General features: G+C 41.1%; 1 protein-coding gene across 2 annotated transcripts; it reads right to left on the reverse strand.

Annotated features, from left to right (window-relative positions):
* Positions 1-5,405: 5,405 nt before the first annotated feature.
* POP4 (POP4 ribonuclease P/MRP subunit) lies at positions 5,406-16,815 on the reverse strand. 2 transcript variants are annotated; one of them, XM_026713969.2, is made up of 7 exons: positions 16,694-16,815; positions 14,307-14,359; positions 12,548-12,771; positions 10,533-10,610; positions 9,036-9,097; positions 7,936-8,037; positions 5,406-6,963 (listed from the first exon to the last, which is right to left on the reverse strand). In XM_026713969.2, exons 1-7 carry the CDS (start codon positions 16,698-16,700, stop codon positions 6,827-6,829), a joined length of 663 nt encoding a protein of 220 aa, XP_026569754.1. In that variant the 5' UTR covers positions 16,701-16,815; the 3' UTR covers positions 5,406-6,826. The 2 variants fall into 2 exon arrangements, with proteins under 2 accessions (XP_026569754.1, XP_087796782.1); XM_087940656.1 differs by having other exon boundaries at positions 16,627-16,815.
* Between the last annotated feature and the right edge of the window lie 9,041 nt (positions 16,816-25,856).

A 25,856-nucleotide genomic window follows, 5' to 3' on the forward strand; every position in this document is an offset into this window, starting at 1 on the left:
CTTATTCCTTATAATGTAGAGGTGGTTTTGCTTAAAAAAAATGGAAGCAACTGGACTTGAGCTATGCATCAGGAATACTTCTTGTTTTGTGGGTTAGATTCTGCATGGCCCAGAGAACTGAAATACAAATAACATAAGTAGTCTTTGTTTTACAACTGGTTGCTTATACTTACAATCAGGGTTGGGATTCAAATTTCTTAACAACTGGTTCTGTGGGCATGACCTAATTTGTAGGTGTGGCTTGGTGGTCACGTGACTGGCTGGGCAGGGCTTGTATGTAAATATTATAAATATTTATGCAAATATTGAATTTTTTTTTAATAAATAAAAAAGAGCAACTTTTACCCCAAAGCAGGCAGGCAGATTGAGTTGCTCAGAGAATCACAGATTCACTCAGAGATCTACCTTTCTGCAATCTGCTACCTGAGTCTGCACTGAAAAATAGAAGCTTCAGTCCTAACGAAGGTTCAGCTCTGCTTTTAGATTAGCTAGAAAGCAAGAAAACCAACAATTTCCTCTTTTCCAGCTAATCTAAATCTCCCGGCGCAGCGGAACAGCTGATGGTGGGTATGGGAAGGAAAAATAGCAACTTACCAAAGGCAAGTTGGATGGCATACATGGGAAGGTTAAGGAGTGAGTGGGTGGGGCAGGGCCAGCCAGTGTCACAATTTGCCGGTTCCCTGAACTGTGCAGAATCATAACAACCGGTTCTATAGAACCAGTCTAACCAGGTAGAATCCCACCCTTGGTTACAGGGCATGTTGTTATGTACTTATGCCCTGCTGGTTCCAAAAGTTCTGACTGACACATGACTGCATGTCAGGCCAGCATTTATAACTGTTTGTAGTGGCAGTGATCTTGATGGTTCTTGTTCAGCCAAACAAGCAAATAGTTAACAACAGCCGATTCAAACAGCCCTCAAGTCCGCTCTCACCAATACTGACCAGGCAAGCCACTTGTATATAAACAAACCTCGCTCCCTTCTAGCCCTGATGCTGTTGCCTAGTTTGCTAATGAAATGTCTTCAAGCAAACAACCAGGTTCGGAGAGACCCCACAGTTCAACCCTGAGCTACAAATATTCCCTTCAGTGGTTCTGTGATCTCCCCTGTCACATCAACTTGGAAGGAAGTTGAAATGGATCAGCTTTGATTTCTTCTCCCGTTGAGGCCGATGGAGCAGCTTTCCTTTCAGAATTCCTACGTTCTTAGTGGCCAAAAAAATCAAGATAAAACACGGATCTGTATTTGGTGACTCTGCCTTCTGTTGATGACCAAAACTAAAAGACTAGTTCTTTCCAACTTTCAACAACCTATATCAAGAAGAGATAAAGTCTATAGGCTGTCTGATATTCCCCCACCCCTTTTATTTATAAGTGTCTGCTGAATTTCTCTCCTTTCTTGTGGTTTACTTCACTTCTTGCCGCTCTATCGAAATATTCTGCTTGAGCCTTTCTCGCAGATTCAGCCTTGCTGAAAGCTTCCATTTGCCAACGCGGCTTCCCTCTCATTAGCGCAGGGCTGCAATCAAACTCTTAATTCCTGGAATAAAATACCGCGGAATATGTTATTGAGCCCGTTAAACCTTCCATCTGCACTATCTAGGATGGCTCCTTACCTTTTATTCAATGGGTAACCACCATGCCAGCTTCCCTATAAAAACCCCCTCCGATGGCTACTGTGGCAGCGGGTAGAATGTTCCTTTGAGTAAAATAACCCTCCGTGAGAGAGGCATAATGATCATTCACATTAATTAGGCAGGCACCTAATGGAGTGTTCGAAAGCAGCGACAGCATTCGGAATTCTTCTGCGTGTGGTTCCAGCTATCCGGCTGGAATGTTCCAAGGCCATCATTTTTTAAAAATAAGCCAGTAGACAGCCAACATGGCTAGCCAGGCAAGCAACAAGGAAGCGATGGAAAGAAGACGCTTGTTTTCTCCCGTGATACATGACTTGTTGTGGTCTCTCTGGAGGCTGAATTAATTTCCTCCCAATTCCCACCCTCCTCCAAGTTCAGACTTCTTACGACGAAAGCCTGCGGAGATTCTCAGTCATCCAGGTCATAGTTGTTCCAAAGAAGGCAACCGGGCTTCACTTTTTTTCCTTGAAGACGTTTCGCTTCTCATCCAAGAAGCTTCTTCGGTTTTTCAGTTCTGATGGGTGGAAGATCAGAATTGAAGAAGCTTCTTGGATGAGAAGTGAAATGTCTTCAAGGAAAAACAAAGTCCAGTTGCCTTTAGAAAAAGCACCTTTTGGACATAACGTGTGCATGGTATACCTCAGGTCACCCCGTCCTGGTTACTTCTGAAACTTTCCAAAGAAAACGAGGGAAATCTTGCAACACATCAGTAGCTACCCATAAGAATTCTATCAGATGAAGTCGGAACTATATGGTATTCGGGGAGGCTTGTCCCAAATTGGACATCGTTTTTCTTGGAAGATGTTTCGCTTCTCATCCAAGAAGCTTCTTCCATTCTGACCCAACGGTGGAAGATGGAAGAATTTATATTCCTTGCAATCATTTGGTCATTAGTACTCTTTCTGAGAGTCGTTGAGGCCATTTGGAGGTTTATCTGGGTCCTCATGGACACCTAAATAGTGCAAATGGGTGTAGAACTTTCTTGGAACTGCTTCTTGTGTTTTCTGCTGGACCTGAAGGTTTTGGATAGCATGGAGTCCACCAGCATTGAATCACTGATTATCTAAATGGTGAACTGGGAAGAGACCGTAAGGTTGTCCAATCAATAGCTACAAAGGAAACCCTATGCCATCCAACCACCAAGGAAACAAGGAGCTGTGGCTGCTGACAGAACCTGTTAGGAAGCCTCCACCAGCACTGAAGATGGGTAACTAGATATTATATAATTTTTAGAGGAATGTAGAGTAACATCCACACTTATTTAACAATGGACTTCCTGTTGCACTCTCATGTCCACAGATGAACTGCCTAATACCATGTCATCTTTGAACCACTTCCAATGACCATAGATGGCAGCAAAACTGGATACGTACAGAAAACTGTAGATCTTTGCTGCAACCTAGTGGTTGTTTGGAATTTTGCAGCTCTGATTTGCTAGCTCTGCGTAGAATGCTATTTTCCTTTTTCTTGATATGCCAACGTCCCTTTCCATATTCTTCTCAACAGAGCTCAGTTGGATTTGATCCAAGGTCATTCGTGTTCATTTTCTCTCTCCGCTGGAACCATAGCTATCCTTCTCCATGAGTAGTTAAAGCTTCTTGGGAAAGAGGAGAAAAACCTGTGAAATATATCCTTTCTGCCGTTGCATTTATTCCTTGGATTTCAGCGCTGTAAACTATCTCAAGAAGCTACTGAAATCTTGTAACATGCATAATTATTGGTAAAATAATATCCTCGAAAAATGAGCTTCAGAGTGTGCCTGTTGGACACAAATCAAGTTGCATATCCATACCTCACTTTGCGTGCCCTTCACAGTCCAATGAAACAGTCCTTACTTTAATTTGGATAGCATCTTCACTAACGATGTTGATTTAAGACACCCATTAAAGGCCCATAATGTTAATTAACTGGACTCTGCCAATAAAGTTCTATTAGCCCTTCCTATTAAATTAATATGGCAGGCATTTAACAGATGTCCTAATTAGATGTTACATCATGGAATGAAGTAAATCAGAATCGAGGCATTGTTGAAGGGGAAGTTTGTGCCACACACATATATGATAACCAATACGTATCTATTTTTGTTTTCTGCCTTTATTATTTTTATAGATAACGCAAGGCAGCAAACATACTTAATATTCCTTTTCCTTCTCCTACTCTCCCCTGTGAGGTGGCTTGTGCTGAAAAGAGAGACTGGCCAAAGGTTACTCAGTCAACTTTCATGTCTAAGGCAAGACTCTAGAACTCACCATCTCCAGGTGGTTGGCCCAAGGACACCCAGCGGATTTTCATGCCTAAGGCGGGACTAGCACTCACCGACTCTTGGTGATTGGCCCAAAGTCACCTAGTGCAGGTGACCAGGCTGAACACGCGGGACGGGTCAAACACATCATCAGACTTAAGCTCCTTAAGCCCAGAAGAGCTCTCCGTCCAGCTCACCTTGAATTCCATTGACTCCCATCTACTGCCAATTCGCTTTGACGGTTAGTAGTTCAGATTCTTGTAGGAAGCTTTAATGTATGATAAATCTATATATTCACTGGAACTGCCTGGACTTCCCGATTTCCCACACTTGACGTCTAGCTGCCTTTCAGGCGTAATGCAGGTTAGAACTCATGGGTTACTGGGATAGATAGATATAGATAGATAGATAGATAGATAGATAGATAGATAGATAGATAGGGGGCAGGCAGGCACACAGATGATGGATGGATGGATGGAGCAGGCAGGAAATGATGGACGGATGGATGGATGGATGGATGGATGAATGGACGGTGGCAGGCAGGCAGATAGACATAGGTAGATAGATAGGTAGATGGATGGATGGGAGCGGCAGGCAATGATGGATGGATGGATGGATGGGGACAGGCAGGCAGTCAAGGATGGATTGATGGATGGGGCAGGCAGGCAGGCACACAGAGATAGATAGATAGATAGATAGATAGATAGATAAAAATTATTAACAGCAGCATCAATTTACCCATTGAGGAAAACTGAACATTAGTGCATGGAAAAACATATTGGGCTTGTAGTAGCCAGACTACTGATTACATTGGCTTGAGACATTCTGGTTACAAAGATAGGAACTTTGGTGTGAGCAGAACAAAAGAGCTTGCCCAAACAACATTCAATGGTTTGAATGTTTTCAGAATTCTCAAAGGGATCGCTGGTCCTCCCTGATGAGACGTTCCCAACGATTTCCCACCGGTCTATTTCTTCAGCCCGCCTGACTCACCATTCCTAACCCTGGGAAGACTCAAGACACTTGGGGACGGACGGAGTGCTTTCCTGCTCTGAATTCTCTCATAAGTTTGGAGCGTCCATAGGGGGAAAATCCGATCCTTCCTTTGGCTCAAGATGCACCTGAGTCACCAGGGGGAAAACAAAGCACAGCAAAAAGTCTGCCCTTCGGTTTAGTTTACTGCGTTATGCCTGGAGACATCTGTTGGGGATATGCCGTAATAAAGAAACCACAAAGCATTGTGGAGATGTTGTCGGGGTGTGTGTGTGGGGGGGAAGAGAGAGCATAAATGGCAGATCAAGTTCATTTTTCTCTCCCTTTTGGCCGCAAAATATTTTAAGGTGGGAGGCTTTGAAAAGGAACATTTTTATGCATGAAACGCAAAGAAAACTGCATTATTTGCAATGCTCTTACCGCAAAGAAATTCTGGGTACGGGCCTATCTTTATTTATAATCCTACCCTGATGAATGCTCTGGTATTCTCTTTCATTTCAATGTCATTGTGCATCCTGTTTTTTTAAAAAATAAATAAATAAATTTCGGTACAGTTAATCTTTGAAACACACATGGCCTCCTGAGAATTATGCTCGCTAAGAGGGAAACACCCTTTTTTTCCTTGGCCTGGGGACAAGAGAAACAATGGAAGGAGTTTTGCATTACAAAGCTTGGGCATCCCATTTCCTTCGAGCCTTGGAAGAGTTGGGTTTTCACTTTTCATACCAATTTGACGACAGGCGCAGAATTTTATAAGGTTCAGTGGAAGGCTCCCTGTTACATGCCAGAGATGCTCTAACCTTAGAAAATCGTCTGATTTACATCGTATTTCCTTTTTTCCCTCCCTTTGGGGATAGCTCTCAGTATGTTCAGTAGTAGCTAGCTTACCGTGAAACAATGGAAGAGGGTTTTTTTTCTTTCTTTCTTCCAGATATTGGAAATATGGGGAACAGAAAGATTGTTTTTTTTCCAGGATAAGCTTCAAAAACTCAGATCAATCAAGATAAATTCGTTCGGTCTTCCGTATCAGTTAAAAGAGACAGCAACAAGCACTGGTGAATCTTGCTATTAAAGCAGGTCTACTTGCTACATACCGATTTGTTTGTCTGTCTGTCTATCTTAAATGGCAAGATTGTAAATTTTAAAAAAATTAAGTGAATAAAAATCCATCCATATCTATCCATCCATCCATTGCTTTCTATATCTGTCTATTAATCTATCCCTCCCTCCCTCTACCGGTATCTATCTATTCATCCATCCATTTTTATTATTAAATTTGCTGCCCATCTCATTTCAAAGCGACTCCATCCATCAATCTCAAACTGCAAGGTGAGCAATATGTAAATTTAATAAAATATTATATAAAAAAGCCATCCATCTCTCTATTATTTCTCTCTCTCTCAGTCTAAATGTAACGGGGACAATTGTGCAAAGAAAGAGAATGCCATTTAATCCAACATAGTTAGACCAGCTGTTGTAGGGTCTAATTGTTGTAGGGTCTAAGTAGAAACCGGACGGCACTGTGTAATGCTTGCCACTGAAACTTGACCCAATTGTATAATGCTTACTATAAACCAGAAATAGCCAACTCTGAGCACATTGTTGCTTTGGACATTAAAAAAAAAAAATCAAAGATTTTTCATTCCATATTAACAAACAAGAACGTTTGAAATAACATCATACAAAATCCAACATGGCATTATGTATAGAATTAGAACTATACTTGTAAATTTGACACAATCGCAATCCCCAAACGGCCAGTCTTTGCCAGCCAGAATCAATACAAGCAAGAACCCACGTTGGGTTCATGAAGATACAGGGGTAATCCTCCTTGCTGCTGCTGCCGCCGCCGCCGCTTCTTGTACTCATTTTCTATTTAGAGGAAAAGGTTGTTGGGGAGTCTCTGACCCTTGGAAACAAAACGTTCCAATTTTGCAGACCAAAAGCAGCAAAATCACAGATCCATTGTTCCTTGCCCCTTGAACTTTTTTGCAGAACGCTCACTTGCTCGAAACTGGATCCTGCTTCCGTAGATGTAAGACACAAACCCATCCATTTCAATGCTGAAGATATTGTTCCGCTTTGGAATAACTGAAAGAAGCCCAGAAAATGCCTTTCGGTGAAATGATTTAACACAGCGCACGGATCTTACAAGGAATGAGCGGAGAAATTTATTTCTCTCAACAAGTTAGAACCAAGAAGTAGATGTAAATGAAGGCTAGGAAAGAAAACGGAGAAGGGATACAGCAAGGAAGGGACCGTTAATATTCCAGCTGGAGTACGGAGTCTAGTATGCAAGAGAGATTTAAAGGTCTTCATTGCAATTCTAACGAAATAATTCTTCCCAGCATCAGATTGCGAGCGTATATCTATTAAACAAACTGAATGAAAGGTTACTGAACTAAAAAGCCACAAAGTTATAGGCTTTGGTTTTTAGAAAGCAGCTTGGAATGTATAGAATTCTGCTGACGTTACAAGAACTTCCTTCAGCTGTTGCAGCCAGGAGCAAAAACACAGAAGTGCAGGACAATTCTAGAGACGGAGGAGGAGAAAAAAGAGAAAGAAAGGAATAAAACTGCAGAAGAGCAAAGAAAGTTCAGCAACCCTCTGACTGAGGTCGAGCTTAAAGGGAGCGGCTTCAGTGGATATGTGCACTTATGGGAAAAAAAATACAATTCAATTTTGTTAGAATTTTATCTTGGTTACATTGCACATTTGGCCACAAACTTCTGGAAATCAGGAGTGGAGGAACCTTTCAAAGTTTTAGAGCTTTGGGTTCCCCTCCAATTCTCTGGTCCAGCTGCTCTTGGGGTCTTGGTTTAAGTTCTTAAAATACCAACCTGTTTTATAAATGTTTTAAAGTAGGGTTTCTCAACCGTGCAAACTGTTGAGAAGTGGGGACTTCAACTCCCAGAATTCCCCACGCTGCCCGTGGGATTCTGGGAGCTGAAAGTCCACATATCTTTAAAAAATTCACAGAGTGGAGGAACATGATTTTAAAGGGCCAGCTCTTCGGTTAAATAGAAGCCTCTACTGATCAAGCCAGGCTTCTGGTTTGCCTACCTTTCAGCCTGTCTTCTTTGGTGATGATTTTGAAAACGTACTTCGTTTCCTGGAGGATGATGCCAGTGACACCAACGTAGGAAGGACATTTGGATTTGGTCACTGAAAGAAAGAAAAGAGAAGGTCCTTACCCTGAAAGAGGACCTGACCTGGGGTGCCCACATTGCAGCCCTGGTCAAAAGGGCCCAGCAGAGATTATACGACCTGAGACTTCTCAGAAAACAACAACTGAATGAAAAAGTGCTAGTGACCTTCTACCGCTGCACCAGAGAGAGTATCTTAACTTACAGCACCTCTGTATGGTTTGCCAATTGCCCAGGGGCAGATAGGACAGCACTCCAGAGGGTTAATGTCGTTGCCCAGAGGATCATGGGTTGCCCTCTCCCCTCTTTGGAAGAGCTTTATAGCTCCCGCTGCCTTAAGAAAGTTCAAAACATTCTCAAAGATCCATCTCATCTTGGGCACCCTTTTTTTGAACTATTTCCTATTACTATTAGGCCTTGTGGGTTGTGCCTCACAATATGGATGGCCCTATCAATCTTTTAAAATAAATAAAAATAAATCAATCCTATGGCTAGCCAGCCACTATCCATGGAAAGAGAACCTACCACTATTTCTTTTGGTTAAAGGGATGTGTGGCCGAATTGCTCTCACTGCTAGAAAGATTTTCCCAGCGTTCAAGGGGAGTTTCTCTTCCTGTAAGTTTCTGGTTTCTGGGAATACAGTAATGGAGAACAGGTTTCTCTTCAGTCTGGCACACCCTTTGAGACCCCAGAAAACTAACTTTTGCCCCTTCAACCTTTCTCAAAATTCAATACAACCTTTGCCCTCCTCAACCTTGTAAAACTTAACTTCTAAGATACCTGCAGATGAGCAATATTATCCCCAGTGTGGAAAAAAAAACATCAGTTAAGAATTTTTCACTGTTCTTGGGGATCATCGATGAAGCTGACATACAGGCCAGACAAAAAGACTTCTTCATATGGTGTGCAAGTAAATTCAAACAAAATCCACTACATAAAGTTAAGGGGAAAGAAATGTGATTTTTTTTTGCGGGGGTTGTCCAAGCTTCAATTAAAAAAAAAAAGGCATGGGAATACCTGTCACGAGCGCTCCGTGGAAATCTGCTTTAAGCAATTTGGTTTGAATCATCTGTGTCTGCCTGCAAAATGCATGTAGAAATAGATTAGCACTCTTACGGGAAGTTAAACAAAAGGAGGGTAAGATTACAAGATATAATTTTGAAGTTACATTACACTGCTCACCGCAAACATGTAAAAAAGATGCTATTTTCACTTGAAAATATGGCAACCATCCCAATAGTGATTAAATGCAGAGCATAAACCCAACGCAGTGACCAAAGAAACCAACTTCCAGTGCCTGGCTTTGCAAAACTATCTGAGGTCAGATTCTAAATTAAGAGGTTCCAGGTTTAAATATTCTTCTTCTATATGATATAACTAGCAGGGTCCCCATGCTTCACTATGAAACTATGAGATTGGGCAAGTTTTGGGGGAGAAAAATAAGGGAAAAAAATTCTGCCTTTGCCTTACCAACATCCATTGGTATTCATCAACTAGAGTCCTGTCAGTGTGTGAGAGAGTTGAAGGCTGTTTAGAAACTGAAACAGTATTTGCTGTGTGAGCAAGAAGGAGATAGCAAGGAACCTGGGTGTGGCTTAGCTTAACTATTCTGTACTAAAGCTGCTTGGTGTTGTAAAACTAAAACTAAAAGTGAAACTGAAACTCCTCTCCTCTGCTTGTGTTTTGCATTTGGGACAGATTTCTTTTCAGGTGGGGAGGGGGAGTAGAACTCCTTAGCATCAGAGCGTGTTAATAATAATAATACATGAAATACTGTACTAATGCTCTGATTGGTCATTTCAAAAAAATCCTTCCTTAGTGAGCACCCAGCAGCCAAGAGGAACATACACACCAAATTTCAAGTTTGTAGGCTTTATGGTTCTGGAGATTTTGTGATGATGTGTGAGTGGTATTTTGCTTTTATATCTATCTATCTATCTATCTATCTATCTATCTATCTATCTATCTATCTATCTATCTATCTACCTATCTATCTATCTCTATCTATCTCTATATCTATATCTAGATTATACACACAAACCTATGATTCAACTCTTCCCCGTAAGCTAGCTTTTCATATAAAAGAGACTGACTTAAGGAAGCATTCACACAGACCAGGGTTTTTAAAAACGTGTTTTGCAAAATAGCGAGGTTCCCACAAGACGGCCTTCGCTCAAATACAGCCAGTTCTGTAGAGCTTTACGTCTTTATCAGAGGCTCTAGGGAAGGGTGTGTAGGGGTTTTAAAAAAGGTTGTTCAAGGGCCACCTTTTCAAGCTTTAAAAAAGTTTGAAAACCGGGCTATAAACTATTCCTTTCTCAAGCTCAGAAATTGAACAATTCTAAAATGCCAAATTCCATTTGGTCTTATTGAAAGGGTTTTTTTTTTTTTTCCACCGGAGAAGAAATCACCAGCCTTCTGAGGGATGGCCTCTACGACCACTAAGCATGCAACCAGTTTGCAAAAAAAAAAAAAAGAAAAGAAAAAGAAATGAATGAAAAGAACTGAACTTACGCATCGGGTTTCAATCCGTTGCAGAGTTCTCTGATGTACTGTTTCCAAAGCTCATGCAATGGGATAAACATCTCGTATCTGCAGAATAAGCAAAAAAAAAAAAAAAGCAAGCATCAAATGCAACAATTGTCCAGGGCTTCTGTAAAGTATTTCATTGGAATGGAATTTGTTCTTGGTTTAACTGCAAGTAGTCCTTCGCTTAGAACCATTCTTTTAAGTAAACTCTGGAGTCACAATGGCACTGCAAAATGACTGAACTTTGCATGGATGACTTGTAGCATTGTAGCATCCCCGCAGTCACATAATCAAAGTTACCAATGGCGGCTTTTAATTCTCCTTAGAAAATTTAGGTTGCTAATAAACACGAAAAAAAAAGAAAAAGAAAATTTAGGCTGCTTGACACCTTAGAGTAGACTGTATTCTAACTCTATGACAATTAAGCTAATTATCTGCTAATGTTGCTTCTGGCCTTTTTTTTATTGGACTCCACCTGCAGTGTTGACTGTGATAGGTGTCTTAAAATGAGGACTAATAGATTGAGAGACGGTTTCTTTTTCAAGGCAGTAATTGTCTTGAATCAAACAGGGCATTTGCAATTTAGTCCTATTTTTATTATTATAATTATTCTAATTTTTAAAACTCGGTAGCGTGATTGTGATGTGGGGTTTGGGGCACTGTGCTGGAGTAGCTTTCAAATTTCATTGTATTTATGGAATGCAATGAACAATACAGGTATTTTATTCTAGGAGGGACTCAATCCACGGAGATAGGCTTCCAGCCTCGTCTCTTTTTCTAAATTCAACAAGTGCAGGCCCTTAAAGGACACTTCAAACCTCTTTAAATCTTTTTAAACAAAGCAAAAACAGTCACCGCTTTAAGAGAAAGCAGCTTAAAGTATTTTTTTTTTTAAAAAAAATATCACCTACTGCCCTCTTGTGGTGAACTACCATTGCAGAAAATAACTCCCAAAATAAGCCATCACGGATTAAGGGTACGCTAGAAAACAGCTATATATGGGGGACAGTTTATAAGCAAGGATCTCCAAGAGAGGCGTGCAGTTTTTGGGTACAAAGGGTTTAAGAACCCGCAAAGGCACACTCACGTACTTTTGGGGATAGTGCGGTTTTTTTTAGCCTCCCTCTGGCGAGGAGCCTGGTCTAATGGCATGTGAGAACGACCTTGGGAGGCAGGAGGAAAAATGTCAAGGAGGATGTCCCTGTTGGAGTCTGAATCTGAGGAGGAAGCCAAACAGCTGACAGGGAATTGGGAGGGTGGCTCTGTTGGCTGGGGACGAGGCTGGGGAAGGGCAAAGTCTAGCTGGGCAGAGCAGAGGAGAGATAGAATAAGGGAGAGGGAGTTCAGAGGAAGAACCAGGCCCACCCCCTCTTCGTCCTAGGGCACGCGGGGGGGAACGGAGAAGGGAGCAACGTGGGTTGCATGACTTACAGGGGAGGAAAGGGCCCTGATTCCCTTCATTAGCCACAGCTGAGAAGGCAGTTAATAAGAAAGGCAGGCTGCATGCGGCAGGCTGCTGGGAGCAAATGTGACTTTATCCTGGGTTGTTGTGGCTTATCTGTGTTCCTGGCATCTTCCCAACTGCGTGAGTTTTGCTGTGCTTTCAAGTCTGAAATTCTTGCTCCTGCCCTGCCAAACTAATTACTTCAGTTTGGCTTGTTTGGACTTTAAGTTACAGTTTGTGTTGACCATGTTTTGGACTTAATTTTCTACAGTCAAAGGCTGTTCCTGGGAGTGTTTTTCTCCAGCCAGAAGGTAACCTGGACATTGGGGGCAAAGTTGGAGATAATAAAGGGACTCTTATTGATTATCTGTGTTGCCTTTGTGCCACGCCCCAGGTCATCACACTTATCTACCACTTTCGGGCTTGTAGTTCTTTTTCCTGTTTCCCAAAGTAACCACCTATCATTACAGCCAGTCCCGGCTCTTGCAATCCCTGTGGGCATCAATCAATCAATCACTCCAACCAAGTTGCAGGAGACCCGGCCAGCCTTTCTTACTTCTGTTGTTCTGGAGCAATCTCAAAGAGACGCATTTCTCGTCTCTGTTTGGCCGATAATCCTTTCCCCCGCTTGACTCTCTTCCGGGTCCTCCTTGGTTGTGGGTGCTCAAGGACGACGGCTTTCCGGTTTAAGTATTTCTCGATATCTTCCTCGCTCTTCCCAGGCATGCTGCGTTTCAGAAAGGCCTTAACAAAGGCCTCTGCCTTGTTGGATGCTTGCGGCTGAGAAAGAGAAAGGAAAGACGCACCTTGAGCAAAGCTCAAATTCTAATTTGGGGGTTGGTTATTCTTTAACCCCCATGGAAAAATTTTATTTATTAGATTTGTTAAGGCTGCTAACGCCAAGAAGACTCCATGCTGTGAATAATAATTCCAATATTAGCAATGTTTTTTTTCTTCTATTAATGATTTTGTAATCCCTTACATCGGGGTGGAGTCAGGGCGACTGAAGGGAAATTGAGAGTTTGCTGGCTGGATGCCCCTCCTGATGCCTATGTGGAGTTCACAGCAGATAATAACCCATTGAGCCCCAAGACAGAAATATCTGCCGCTGCCTAGGATCGAACTCACAGCAATCTCTTGATTGTGAACTGAGAATTCCACCAATAGGCCAATGTGCTGCTCAGGTCCAATACTATCAATATTAAAACCATATTGATTGTCTGGACTCAAAGCAACCCTAAAGTTTGCAAATGAGCAGCGGTTCCACAGCCACCCTAACCTGAGTCCATAGTAGAAATTATAGTTGTCCTTCACCACTCCATTTGCAGGAGATTTTAGGTGAGGGAGCGAGATGAAGACAAACGGACATTTTATTTATTTTTGTTTAGTGAAACGTATGTTGTTTCACCTTGATGGCTCTGGGTAATGGACAAAAATATAAATATAGTCAACTATTGTAGTTACTAGGAAATGTAAACTCCAATCTTGCTGAAATTTTTGAGCCTTCTCTCAAATTCTAATGGTCTTAAAATCCCACAATGAATTTCTTCCATGCGATAAACCCTTCCAGGCTTCAATTGGCCTACCCATTGGTGTGGTCTTATTTTCTATAGGAGTGAGTGAGAAATACCATTTTGTGTACTTCATAGCATGATTTAAGGGGGTCACCACCAAGGAGCACTGAAGATCACATGTAGTCTAATGGACCCTACTTGTGTTTTGTGGTTTAAAGAATTCTAAAGTCCCATAAGGGACACAGTGACTCAGTGGCTAAGACGCTGAGCTTGTTGATCAGAAAGGCTGGCAGTTCGGCGGTTCGAATCCCTAGCACCGCATCACGGAGTGAGCTCCCATGACTGGTCCCAGCTTCTGCCAACCTAGCAGTTTGAAAGCATGTAAAAAATGCAAGTAGAAAAATAGGGACCCCTTTGGTGGGAAGGTACAAGTATTCCGTGCACATTTGGCATTTAGTCATGCTGGCCACATGACCAAAGAGATATCTTTGGACAGCGCTGGCTCTTCAGCTTTAAAACGGAAATGAGCTCTGACCCCTAGAGCCAGAAATAAGTAGCACATAGGTGCAAGTGGAACCTTTACCTTTACTTCAAAGTCCCAGAAAATTTGAAAAGTTAATTTCTGAGTAACTTTCTGTTGATTCACTTTGTTTTCATGATGACCACAATTCTTGTCCCACTTTCCACTGAAAAGTACACACCAAAGGTATTATCCACCCATACATTTATTTCAGAGCCCAGGGTCACGTACTGAGACTGGACAACTCTATAAAATTGAATTATAAATAAGTTAAAAAATACCTGAAGGTTCACGAGTTTTGCTGTCGACTCGGGCAGCTGCTTATATAACACCTCTGGAAAATAAAATATAGAATTTACATTAAAAACAAAAACAAATAATGGATGATATAAATTAAGATGAATTTGTGGAAAATTAATGAAATGATTACGATTTGATAAAATTTGCAAATATGATGAATACAAGAATATATGATTAAGGAATACAGAGAAAGACTAAGAATAAAGAGAATGATATAATGTATGAGAATATAAAAAGGGAAATTGGTAATAGATAATGATGTGAAATTAGATAAGAAAGCTGTATCTGTGATTATGGTCATGTTTGATTTAAAATGTTAAAAGCCTGGAACCACACTGTTCAACCTAAAGATGTATTTAAAGAAATAAAAATAAAAAAATATTTGCAAACAACAACAACAAAGCAAAGTATATTGTTTCAGGGATATGTCCATCTTTCTCTAGAGGATGTTTGAAATTATGAAACAACACAGACATGCTGCTATAAAGACAGAAGAGTTAGGGAAAATGAGATATTTGCTTTCACGGCATTTGACATCCAACAAGGCAGCCCAGGTTATATTTTATGCCGGATTTTTCAAGATAAGACACCAATGCCAAAGCCAACTCCTATCATTTATTTTGTTACAGGCCTAAGTTGATGGTTTCTGTACAAAGATGTTTCCTGCTACACATGCATTTTCGCTTCTGTAGGTTGCAACACGGAACAACAAATACATCTTCAAAAAGGCAACTTTATTGTTTCAGTTGAAAAGTTACCAGGAAAAAGTAACTTGTAAAAATGTAGCAAAAAAGAAATTCAATTGAGGAAATGACTATTGTTACTCTCCTATTGCCTTCTCTCTTTTTACATTTAGTAGTCTTCCAGCATTCAGGGTGTGATACTTTTATTCACAGTAATCGCCTATAGCCTCATCATTCTGTCTAAACACTTCTTTCTTTCTTTCTTTCTTTCTTTCTTTCTTTCTTTCTTTCTTTCTTTCTTTCTTTCTTTTCTTTTTCTTTCTCTTCTTTTCTCTCTCTCTCTCGTCTTTTCTTTTTCTTTCTTTCTTTCCCTTCTTTCCTTTCCTTTCCCTCATTCTTTCTCTCTCCCCCCCTCTTTCCTTCCTTCCTCTCTGTCTCTTTCGTTCTTTCCTTTCTTTCATTTTATGCTGCCTTACCTCCCCTACAAGGTGACTTCTTGGCCTTACAGCTATGCTTAAATCCTCCTTTGGAAGATTCCAAATAAATTGAGCTCTCTAAATGTCTGAGTTACAACAAAAGGATGTTGAAGGATGTAACACAAAGTTGCAGCACGAAGTGTTGTTTTCAGGATTGCAAGCCACTGCCACCCCCTTTTTACAAGCCAAGCTCCTATAAAGAGAGTCCTCTTATAGAATTACAGAGTTGGAAGGGACCTTGGAGGTCATCTAGTCCAACTCCCTGCTCAAGCAGGAGAGTCTATTCCAAATATTAGCCTCTACCTAGGATTGAACTCACAGCCTCCTGATTGTGAGGTGAGAGCTCTACCTCTAGGCCACTAGAACTGGACTTACAACAGTTAGTGTAGTGACTGTTCAAAGTTACAACGGCATTGAAAAATGGGACTTATGACCATATTTCACACTTACAATCATTGCAGCATCCCCACAATCACATGATCAAAACTCAGATGCTCGGCAACAGGTTCATACATATGACCGTTGCTGTGTCCCAAGGTCACGTGATCCCCATTTGCAACCTTCTGACAAGCAAAATCAAGATTCACTTAACAATCAGATTATTGACGTATCATGGCAAGCAAAGTCACAAAATGGGGGCAAAACTTCCTTAACAAAAGGCTCAACTCAACAACAAGAAATTTTTGGGCTCCATTGTGGTCATAAATCGAGGACTACCTGAACAAAAAGAGTATAAAACAGTTTGCCGCATTTCTTCTGAGTTCAGCCTACAGCCCAGGGCTTTCCAGGTGGTGTCCCATCCATGAGCTGACAGGTCTGATTCTCCAGTCCCTCTTCCAGCGGTGCCCTCTTCCAGACCAAACACATGCCTGGATTCCCTAATCCTAATTCTCCCCTAATTTCCCCTTCCCACTTAATTAGCCCCTGGAGAGAATCTGGTTCTAAAAAATACATTTGCAAAGTCAGTTAATTCGGATTAAGGGTCCTTAGCTAAGGGGTAAAACAAAAAACCCTCACTCCAACCGATCCTGGATCAACCCTATAAAACGATCATCTTTGAATCCCTTGCTAGAAACGAGGTGCCAATTCCCTAATTGCGTTTCCTTAAACCCAAACCGGAGTCACTTCGGATTAAGCGCTACCTTTCCCCTCTGCACACGCCGGCACGGAAGGGAAGAGGCCACAAATTCAGGCTCTCGAAAGACTTACTCTCCATCTCCGTCTCCGGCAAAAAAAAAAAAAAAAATCTTAAAACGCGAAAAAAATACCGCAATCAGCCCCGGCTGAAGAACCTCCCTCGCCTCTCCGCTTCACGAAATAAAATGAAAAGCGCATGCGGGGCCGCCGCTCTCCAATAGGCTTAGAGGGAAGAGAGGCGGAGGCAAGAAAATCGCCAATAAGAACAAAGTGCGGAGCGAGCGAACTACAGTACGTAGAGGTAGAAAGTGAGAACTTGCGTGCCTGTTGAGGGATTCTGGGAGTTGAAGTCCGCAAGTCTTAAAAGGGCCATTCTTTTATACCTTGTGGGCTAAATATATAAACGCGCATGCGTAAATGATGTCTCGCTAATTCCCTCGCTCCGCGCTTTATTCTTACTGGCGGTTTTCTTGCCTCCGCCCCTCTTCCTCTAAGCCTATCCGAGAGCGGCGGCCACGCATGCGCCTTTCATTTTACTTCGTGAAGCGGACGGGAGAGGGTGGCTCTTCAGGCTGAGTGAGGCTTTTTCGCGTTTTAGGATAAAATTGTTTGCCGGAGACGGAGAGTTAAGACTTTCGAAAGCCTGAATTCGGGACCTTTCCCTCTCAGTGCCAGTGTGCTGGCTCAGGAACTCTGGGAGTTGAAGTCCACAAGTCATGAAGGGCCATTGTTCCTCACCTCTGCTTTACCCTAGAAGCCCTACGGGACTGTTTCTCAACATTTGGCTGGCTGGGGAATTCTGGGAATTGAATTCCAGGCGTCTTAAAAGCGGGCACGATTTTAAACAGCCCTGGTTTTTCGCTGCAGTGATGGGCATTGCCTTTTAATCTATAGAAAAGCCTTGTGGGGGGTGGGGTGTCTACGTGCGACTTCCTCCCATTTCTACATAGGAATCTGGGGAAAGTTTGCATGTTTAAAATGACTCAGTAGTTCTTTTTGGCTTGCATGGAAAAATAGAAAGAAATGTAAAAAAAGAAAAGAAAAAAGAGGAGCTTTGCTTGAAATAATTGTGACGCTAGCAAACAACGTATTGACGTTGAGCATGAATTCTGGCTGGGGAATTCTGGGAGTCAAAGTCCACAGGTCTTGAAAGTTGCCATGGCTGAGAAATACTATCCTAAACTTTCTCTTCTTATCATCATCATCATCATCATCATCATCATCATCATCATTTTCTAACGACCCCATAATCCCTTGCAGATTTGTCTGCTAAGACCGACAGAAAGACTGCAGGAATTACGAAATCAAGCCCTTCTTCCCAGTCCTTTGCAACCCTCCCGTCGATGCGCCACTCACTAAAAGCTTAGATGTGCATCAGCAACAGAGAATTGCAGTTGTTTTGTAGAGGAACAAATACTGCCGTGTTATTATTGAATGTGTGTTTTCCCAGGAAGTAAAAGTTTAGGAGTGGTGCTGTGGTCTAGAGGTGGAGTTCTCACCTCACAATCAAGAGGCTGTGAGTTCAATCCTAGGTAGAGGCCAGATATTTCTCTCTCTGGGCACAATGAGAATATATATCTGCTGTATAAAATTCCTCATTGGTGACAGGAAGGGCATCCAGCCAGTAAACACTCAGCTAGCTCCATTCAGCTGCCCATTTGTCTTCTTCAGAAGAGAATAGAGTTCTTTATTGGCCAAAGGTGATTGGACACACAAGGAATTTGTCTTGGTGCAAATGCTCTCAGTGTACATAAAGAAAAAAAAAAAGATACATTTGTCAAGAGTCAAGAATCATCAGGTACAACACTTAATAATAGTCATAGGGTACAATAAGCAATCAAATCATACTAGGAATCAGTCCATACAAATCGTAAGAATACAAGCAACAAAGTTGCAGTCATACAGTTGAATAGTTGAACACTGTTGGATGGCGTTGGGAAAACACTGTCCTTGTGTCTAGTTGTTCTGGTGTGCAGTGCTCTATAGTGTTGTTTTGAGGGAAGGAGTTGAAACAGTTTATGTCCAGGATGTGAGGGGTCTGTAGATATTTTCACGGCCCTTTTTTGGACTCATGTAGTATACAGGTCCTCAATGGAAGGCAGGCTGGTAGCAATTGTTTTTTCTGCAGTCCTAGTTACTCTCTGAAGTCTGTGTCTGTCTTGTTGGGTTGCAGAACCAAACCAGACAGTTATAGAGGTGTAGATGACAGACTCCTGGAAAAGGGTACATTTTGTTTGATTGCTTGTAAATCCAGAATGAAGTATTGGTTAATGTCCTCCAGAGTAACCCCTGGAAAAGACCAGGTTTTATTGTCATATGAGAGGTCAATCCATCCGTCTCCCCCTTTAAAATCTCTTTCAGAATTCTGTCCCACGTTTTGCTACTCACTACCACCCCAAAAATCTGCTGCAATCGATTTGTTCCTTTGCCTTTTAATTTGATCTAACCCCTTGAATGGCTGCCTCCGTTAAGAACAGCCGCATTTTTCATGAATGGAAAATCAAGATAAGTGAGATTGGTCTTTGGAGTCATATGAGTGCTCCTTCATTGGATTTATGTCATAATTTGTGAAGCATTTAAGGCATTAGCAGTCAAATCAGTATTGGCAATACCAGGCTGTAAATCCAATGATCCAGACTAAATTGGTGCCTGGGGAAAGCCAATCTCTTCCAGCAATTTCACATCTTCATTCTTTTCCAGATGAGCTAGAATTTATCATGGGATGAAGGATGCTTAAATGTCGTCTTCTCTTTCCCTGGGGATTATTCCACGCGAGAGATGAAGCACGGTCAGAAAATAAATGCAAGGTCTTTATTGTCACTCACACAAGCATCAGATATTGGATAGCGGTAGGCAAACCCAGAGCTTGTATCTGCCAAGAAAATCTCAATCTGAAAATTCTTGCTTTCTTGACGGACACAATAGTGAAAAAAATACTGTAGGCCACGTCTTCATCGTTGCTGGCTTCATCCTTTAACTTCTCCTCTAGAAGTGGCCACCATCCTTTGAATGGTCAAAAGAGGAAGCACTAAAAAGAGTTAGCTGGTGCTCCAGTTGAGTTTTTCTTAAGGGTTTTTGCTTTTTTTGAGGAGAGATGAATAAGAGAATAAGAGTTGGAAGGGACCTTGGAGGTCATCTAGTCCAACCCACTGCTCAAGCAGGAAACCCTATACCATTTGAGAAAAACAGTTGTCCGATCTCTTCTTAAAAACCTCCAGTGTTGGTAGCAATTGTTTTTTCTGCCGTCCTAATTACTCTCTGGAGTCTGTGTCTGTCTTGTTGGGTTGCAGAACCAAACCAGACAGTTACAGAGGTGCAGATGACAGACTCAATCATTCCTCTGTAGAACTGGATCAGCAGCTCCTTGGGCAGTTTGAGCTTTCTGAGTTGGCGCAGAAAGAACATTCTTTGTTGGCCTTTCTTGACGATGTTTTTGATGTTAGGTGTCCACTTTAGGGAATATTCTCCCCATGGCTGGCTCCATTCTCCTAGCCTTCCGAAAAGGAGTTAAAACATGGATCTCATGTGGGGAGCCTAAGAGGAGCATTCAACTGTGGGAACACCCTCCCTTCCCTTTTTAATTAATTTTTGCAGTGTTTCATCATCATTGTCACTTTCTAATTTTTTTAAAATATTTATGTATTTTTAAAATATTTTAATCCTTTTATACTGCCCACAGTCCCTGCCTGAGGGAGATGCAAAATAAAATAATGTAAAATAAAATGAATAAAAATAAAATTAAAAAATTCATGGACTCATGCAGAGGGCTCATGTTTAACGGGGGAGACAAAATCCAATATTCTATCTCTAGTGGATTAAATACAGTAATAAAATCAAGGTTCCATTCATAACAAGATGGAAAGCAAGAGAAGTCATCTGTTACAAATACTGTATACAAAGCCTTCATGGAAAAAAGGAAATGGACTTTGTGGAGTGGTTCTGAACTTGATTTTTAATTCAGGGCTGAATATCAGTATTTATGGCTACATACTTTGAATTTGTCACAGCAATGCAGGTGAATGTGTCTACAAAAGCCACAAACATTTTATTCCATACAACATAAAGTCCACAAAAGGCAGGATTTTGCCATTTTAAGGATGCCACTTGTCCACAGTCTTGCCCTCAGAATTGAAAATCGGGCTAAAATGGTGTTATATAGGCATTTTGCCTCTTTTTCTGAAAATGGAACACTGTCCGTATTTCTGTTTCTCATTTTTCATTTGTCTTTAAGCAGAGCTTAATGTTCATGGGTTTTAACTTGTAACCGTTGTACTTTTGCACTAGAGGGCAGAGTGTGATAAGTTTTGGAAATTGAACAAATAATTGGACACCGCCCAAACAGAAATGCACTGGTTATAGGTTACTTAAACTTCTGCAAAAATCCAGGAACCAAGGATGGATATGAGAAAAGAAGATACATTTTAAAACACATTGAAGACCAAAGCTGATGTGGCCTGATTGATAACAATTTGCTTAAAAAAATCAGAACTTAAGTATTGTGTATTTCATAATTCATGATTTTGGGACCACAGACCAGAAACAATGGTCTTAGATTGTTTAGGAATTTCAATTGGATTGAGATTGGCTTATTCTTTTATTATATGTCTCTTCAAAAGATGATGAAGTGTTTGGGAAGTGAAGAGGAGCGAAGGGAAGGAAAGGAGATAAATGGATAAAAAGGGAAGAGAAGGAGGTAAAGGAGCAAAATAAGGGAAAATAGAGAAATAATGAAGAAAGGAAGAGAAAAAAATATCAAAGATGATAATAGGAACTCAACTGTACAAATTTCAAGTTTATTGAGTTTCAGTAAAGAACCTCAACTATACAAATCATGTCTGATTGCAGTTACTAAGAATCTCCTTTGGACATCACCATAATTTATGCTGAAAGAGCCACGACCACAAACCAGACCTAAAAGAAGCATAAAAATAGTGTTAAAATATGTCCAAGAAAGCCCTCCTATTTAGATATTCCTTCCATCAAAGTGTACCAGAGTTTATTAAGCTACCTTACTGTATCTTGAACACAGAATGAGACAGATTCCCACCTTCTTTTAATAAATCCTTTGTAACGGTAATCCTCTAATCTGGTAACGATCCTAAAAGCTGTGTAAACTACTACAGACTTATCTGTCATGGATACAAACTCAAAGCAGTCCAGACAAAAGAGACTGCAGGCTATAATCTTTATATCCTTATCTTTATATATCCACTTACAATCCATTGGATTTCAGATTTCTTCACAGAAAAGGTTTTTTTAGTATTAGATTTTGGATGGTCCATATCCTACTATCTACTAAACTTCAAAGGAAGCTTGAAAATTCTCTGGTACTGGATGAAATTTTGAGGATAGTAATTTTGAGGAACAGATTCAATTCTAATTGAAAGAGTCTTCTTATTCTAAAATCATCTCATATGCTTTGTGTAGAGATTGGAACCTGGGCTTCTCCAAGAGAAAATATTTTTGATTTCTCCAGACCAAAGATGAACACTATTACTAACAATGACAATAAGAATCATACATCAAGCAGTTTTCCTAACAATAATTGCAGCATTTGATTTCTGGGCTGGATTAAGTTATTCACCAATTATTGGATGTCGATTTCTCTTTTCTCCCTTGATATTGCAAGTTCAAGAGCACCGAAGTGATTCACTTAATCCCTAAAGTCTTTGGGTTGACCTTATAAATCATTCTAATTATTGAAGCTAAATAGGCTATAGAAAGAGATCAGCTGAAATTATGGCATTTAATATTGCAATGCTGTAGGAAGAAAATTATATTAGCCAACTCTGAGGTTCAGTGCAGAGGAAGAAGAGAGCAATTTAACATAATGTTTTAGCAAGGAATTATATTTTGCTTTTGTTTTTTTTACAAATCCAGATAAGGGCTTCTAGTGTGCAAACAATGGATGCTTTGGAATATATAAAACCAAAGGAAACACAAGACTTGGAGTCTTCTGTGTATGTGCTTTTAAGTCTTGTTGGTTCTTGTATATGGTCCTCCAGATGTTGTTGAAGTTAACTCCCCTATGGCTATACATAACATGACTCTTAGTAAAGAACAATGGGAGTTATTGCCCAAATAACATCTGGAGAGTGATTTATACCTACCACCAATCTGGAAAATTCAGTCTAAATAACTCCAAGAATGCTACCTCAACTTAGCCAAAAGAAGCTCGGTAGAGCAAACTAGCTATTGTCCATTGAATGGCTATTTCTTTCAAAACACTCTAGGTTTCATAAATATTCAGTAATTAGCACTTGTAAATTTTGGTAATAATCACAATTTCAGTTCTGAAAAGTTTAAATTAACACATCTGGAAGCTGTGTTTGCAACTTCATCTTAACATTTTCACAGGTGCTCTGTTCTTTCCTGAGAATATATTAGAAATACGCTAATAAATTAGAAAAACACTAATAAATTAGAGGCCAATTCTGAAGAGGTGGGTTTAGTTCAAAATATAAAATATTTAGTTCAATGTATCTTTGTTCTGACATCACTTAATTCCATAAAGAAAAGAATCAGAACCAAAGACAGTTCCGGTACTTGACAGAGTCTAGGAAGAAGGCTTTGTAAAGAAAGTCATGTAAAACTTGTCCCAAAGGTACTTTTCAAAAGGCAACTGGACTGTCTTTCTTTCAAAAGAATATAAATCCTTCCATTCTCCGCCATTCAGCCAGAACCAAAGAAGCTTCTTGGATGAGAAGCGAAACGTTTTCAAGGAAAAAAAAATAACCAAGAAAGTCCAGTTGCCTTTTGAAAAAGCACTTTTGGGACAACCATGACCTGGATGATTGAGAACCTCCATACACATTCGTCCAAAACCTGGCAGTCATCAAAACATAGGCATCATAAGATCCGTGGCGGCACAGTGGTTAGAATGCAGTATTGCTGGCTGACTTTGCCCACAGCCAAAAGTTTGATCCTAACCATCTCAAGGTTGACTCAGCCTTCAATCATTCCGAAGTTGGTAAAATGAGGACCTAGATTATTGGGGGCAGCATGCTGACTTTGTAAACTGCTTTAGCAGGGGTGGAATTCTACCGGTTTGAGCTGGTTCTGTAGACCTGGTTGTTATGATTCTGCGCAATTCGGAGAACCGGCAAATCGTGCCCAAAAACAGAGGCAAAAAATGGGGAGGGGTTGTCCCTGCAAAAAAAAGAAAAAAGTCACATCCACCCAGTCACATGGTCACACCCACCTAGCCACACCCATCAAACCGGTTATTAAAAAATTTGAATCCCACCCCTGTGCTTAAGGGCTGTAAAGCATTATAGAGCGGTGTATAAATGTAAGGGCTATTGCTATCATGGTATAATTCAAGTGTCAGAAACCAACGCTGATTTTATTGCGTCGACAGCATTTTTCCCCCAAAAGGTATCCCCAGAGCTAAAACGCTGCAAACATGACTCCCTCTGATTTTCAGTGATGGTGTTCTCGTTCCTAATCAATTTTGGCATGTTTCTCTTCTTGGTCTGCTGAGCCCAAGAAACATTTGTAAACCTGGCAAAATACATTCAAAATGTCAACCTCGCTGCCAAGGATTTTTGACTGGCAAAGCGGTTAAGTCTCTCTCTTCAATGGAGGAATAGTTCATCTCCTTAATCCCCAAACCAAATTTCTTTGGTGTCGGAAAAAAGAAGCGAAAATCCATTTTATTCCTGAGCTGTGAATTTATTTATTTTTCTTCCAGAAACGGACAGCATTCCTAACCTCCTCTTTCTTGGGCCAGGTATTGAAAGTTGACGTTGCCCGTGGCCAGTCTTTTGATAGCAGGCATAATGCATGTTGCAAGGACAGTTTAAATCTGCTTTTAGATCCCTTTGCATTACCCACTTCACTGGACTCCAATTATGGGGGAATGAAAGGTGTTAAGTGATTTACCAGTGGGAATCACTCATAGCTGCGTCGCAGTTAATGATTAAGTCAAATGAATTGCAAGGAAAGCTAAACACTGCCAGTGTATTGCTCTTGAGGGACGGAGGGGCGTAAGGTTCAAACTCACCATTGACCTAAGAATATTCAGTTGCTGTGGGAAAAAAAAAATCAGTTTTGGGGTCTCCTCCTCCTCCTCCTCCTCCTCCTCCTCCTCCTCCTCCTCCTCTCCCACCCTCCCATTTATGCATACCTTGTATGCGGATTAGCTCTTTTCATAACTCTGCTGTGGAGGTGAGCAGATGGCAAGCTTATGAAATCCACCTTCTCCTCCACCACTAGCGCTTCAGCAAATACAGCCTTCTGTAAAAAAAATATATATATGGTTTCAGTGGAAATATGTTGAGCCTAGGAATTAGTTTTCAGGGCTATTTGCCGTTTTTCTGTAGTTACTTCCACGCCATATAATTTATAGGTGTGTGTGTGTGGGGAGGGTTGGGCGGGAGGAAAGCCGGCAGAAAAGAATCGCGTTGTTATTGCAATTTCTATAGAATTAGGAGTCTGAAATAATTTCCAGTCTACAGCAGATTATTTAACCAGAAAATCCAGATTTATCTTCTTCCCCTGCCTGGCCTACTGAAGAAATCCTATTATCAGTGGATTATTATCTTGTCTGTGCAGTGCATGGTCTAAGAAGGCCTACAGCCCTTCTGTTCAACATTTCTCATATGCTAACCTCCCCCCCCCCCATTTAGCTATATTGGATTTCAGCCCCTCCCCATCCTCCCCACACCTAATCTGAAGGTCAGCAAACGGAAGTCTCTTCCCACCGACAAGCTGCAGGCGAACCAGAAGTCTATAATCTCAGCCAGACCCATTCCAGGGAACGAAATAATTCCAAATATCAAGTTTTATTGCATCCTTCCCTTCCTACACACAGCCTGTCTCGTGGGAAGGCATGTCCAGGTGAGCAGCTCCCGCGCTTTCAGATTCATGACTTAAATGGCACTGGGGTTGCTGGCGACAAATCTTTTTATTTTCTTCCTCCCTGCCTTTCTGCAAAAGCCACCGGCAGCTGCATATTTGGGTGCCAAATCGAGCGAGGCACGGACTGGCCTTTTCACGGCGATGCGCTTCTGCTTGGGGTCTCGGCTGTGCCGCACTGCAGTGATGAAGTTTTAAATTAACCCTGGGTAATGATCCCAAAACTTGCTGGAATTGCCCATGCACATTTATGATCGTGTTGACAAACCTCTGGTTTCTGCAGAAGAGGAGGCTAATGGGATATGTTTTCCTTTGATGAAAGTTCTGAGTTTTATGGGGTTTGGAACCCAACGGCGGACCTTTTATTTTATTTTAT

Source organism: Pseudonaja textilis, chromosome 11 (genome assembly GCF_049901715.1).
Source record: "Pseudonaja textilis isolate UNSWEBS1 chromosome 11, rPseTex1.2, whole genome shotgun sequence".
Taxonomy (NCBI): domain Eukaryota; kingdom Metazoa; phylum Chordata; class Lepidosauria; order Squamata; family Elapidae; genus Pseudonaja; species Pseudonaja textilis.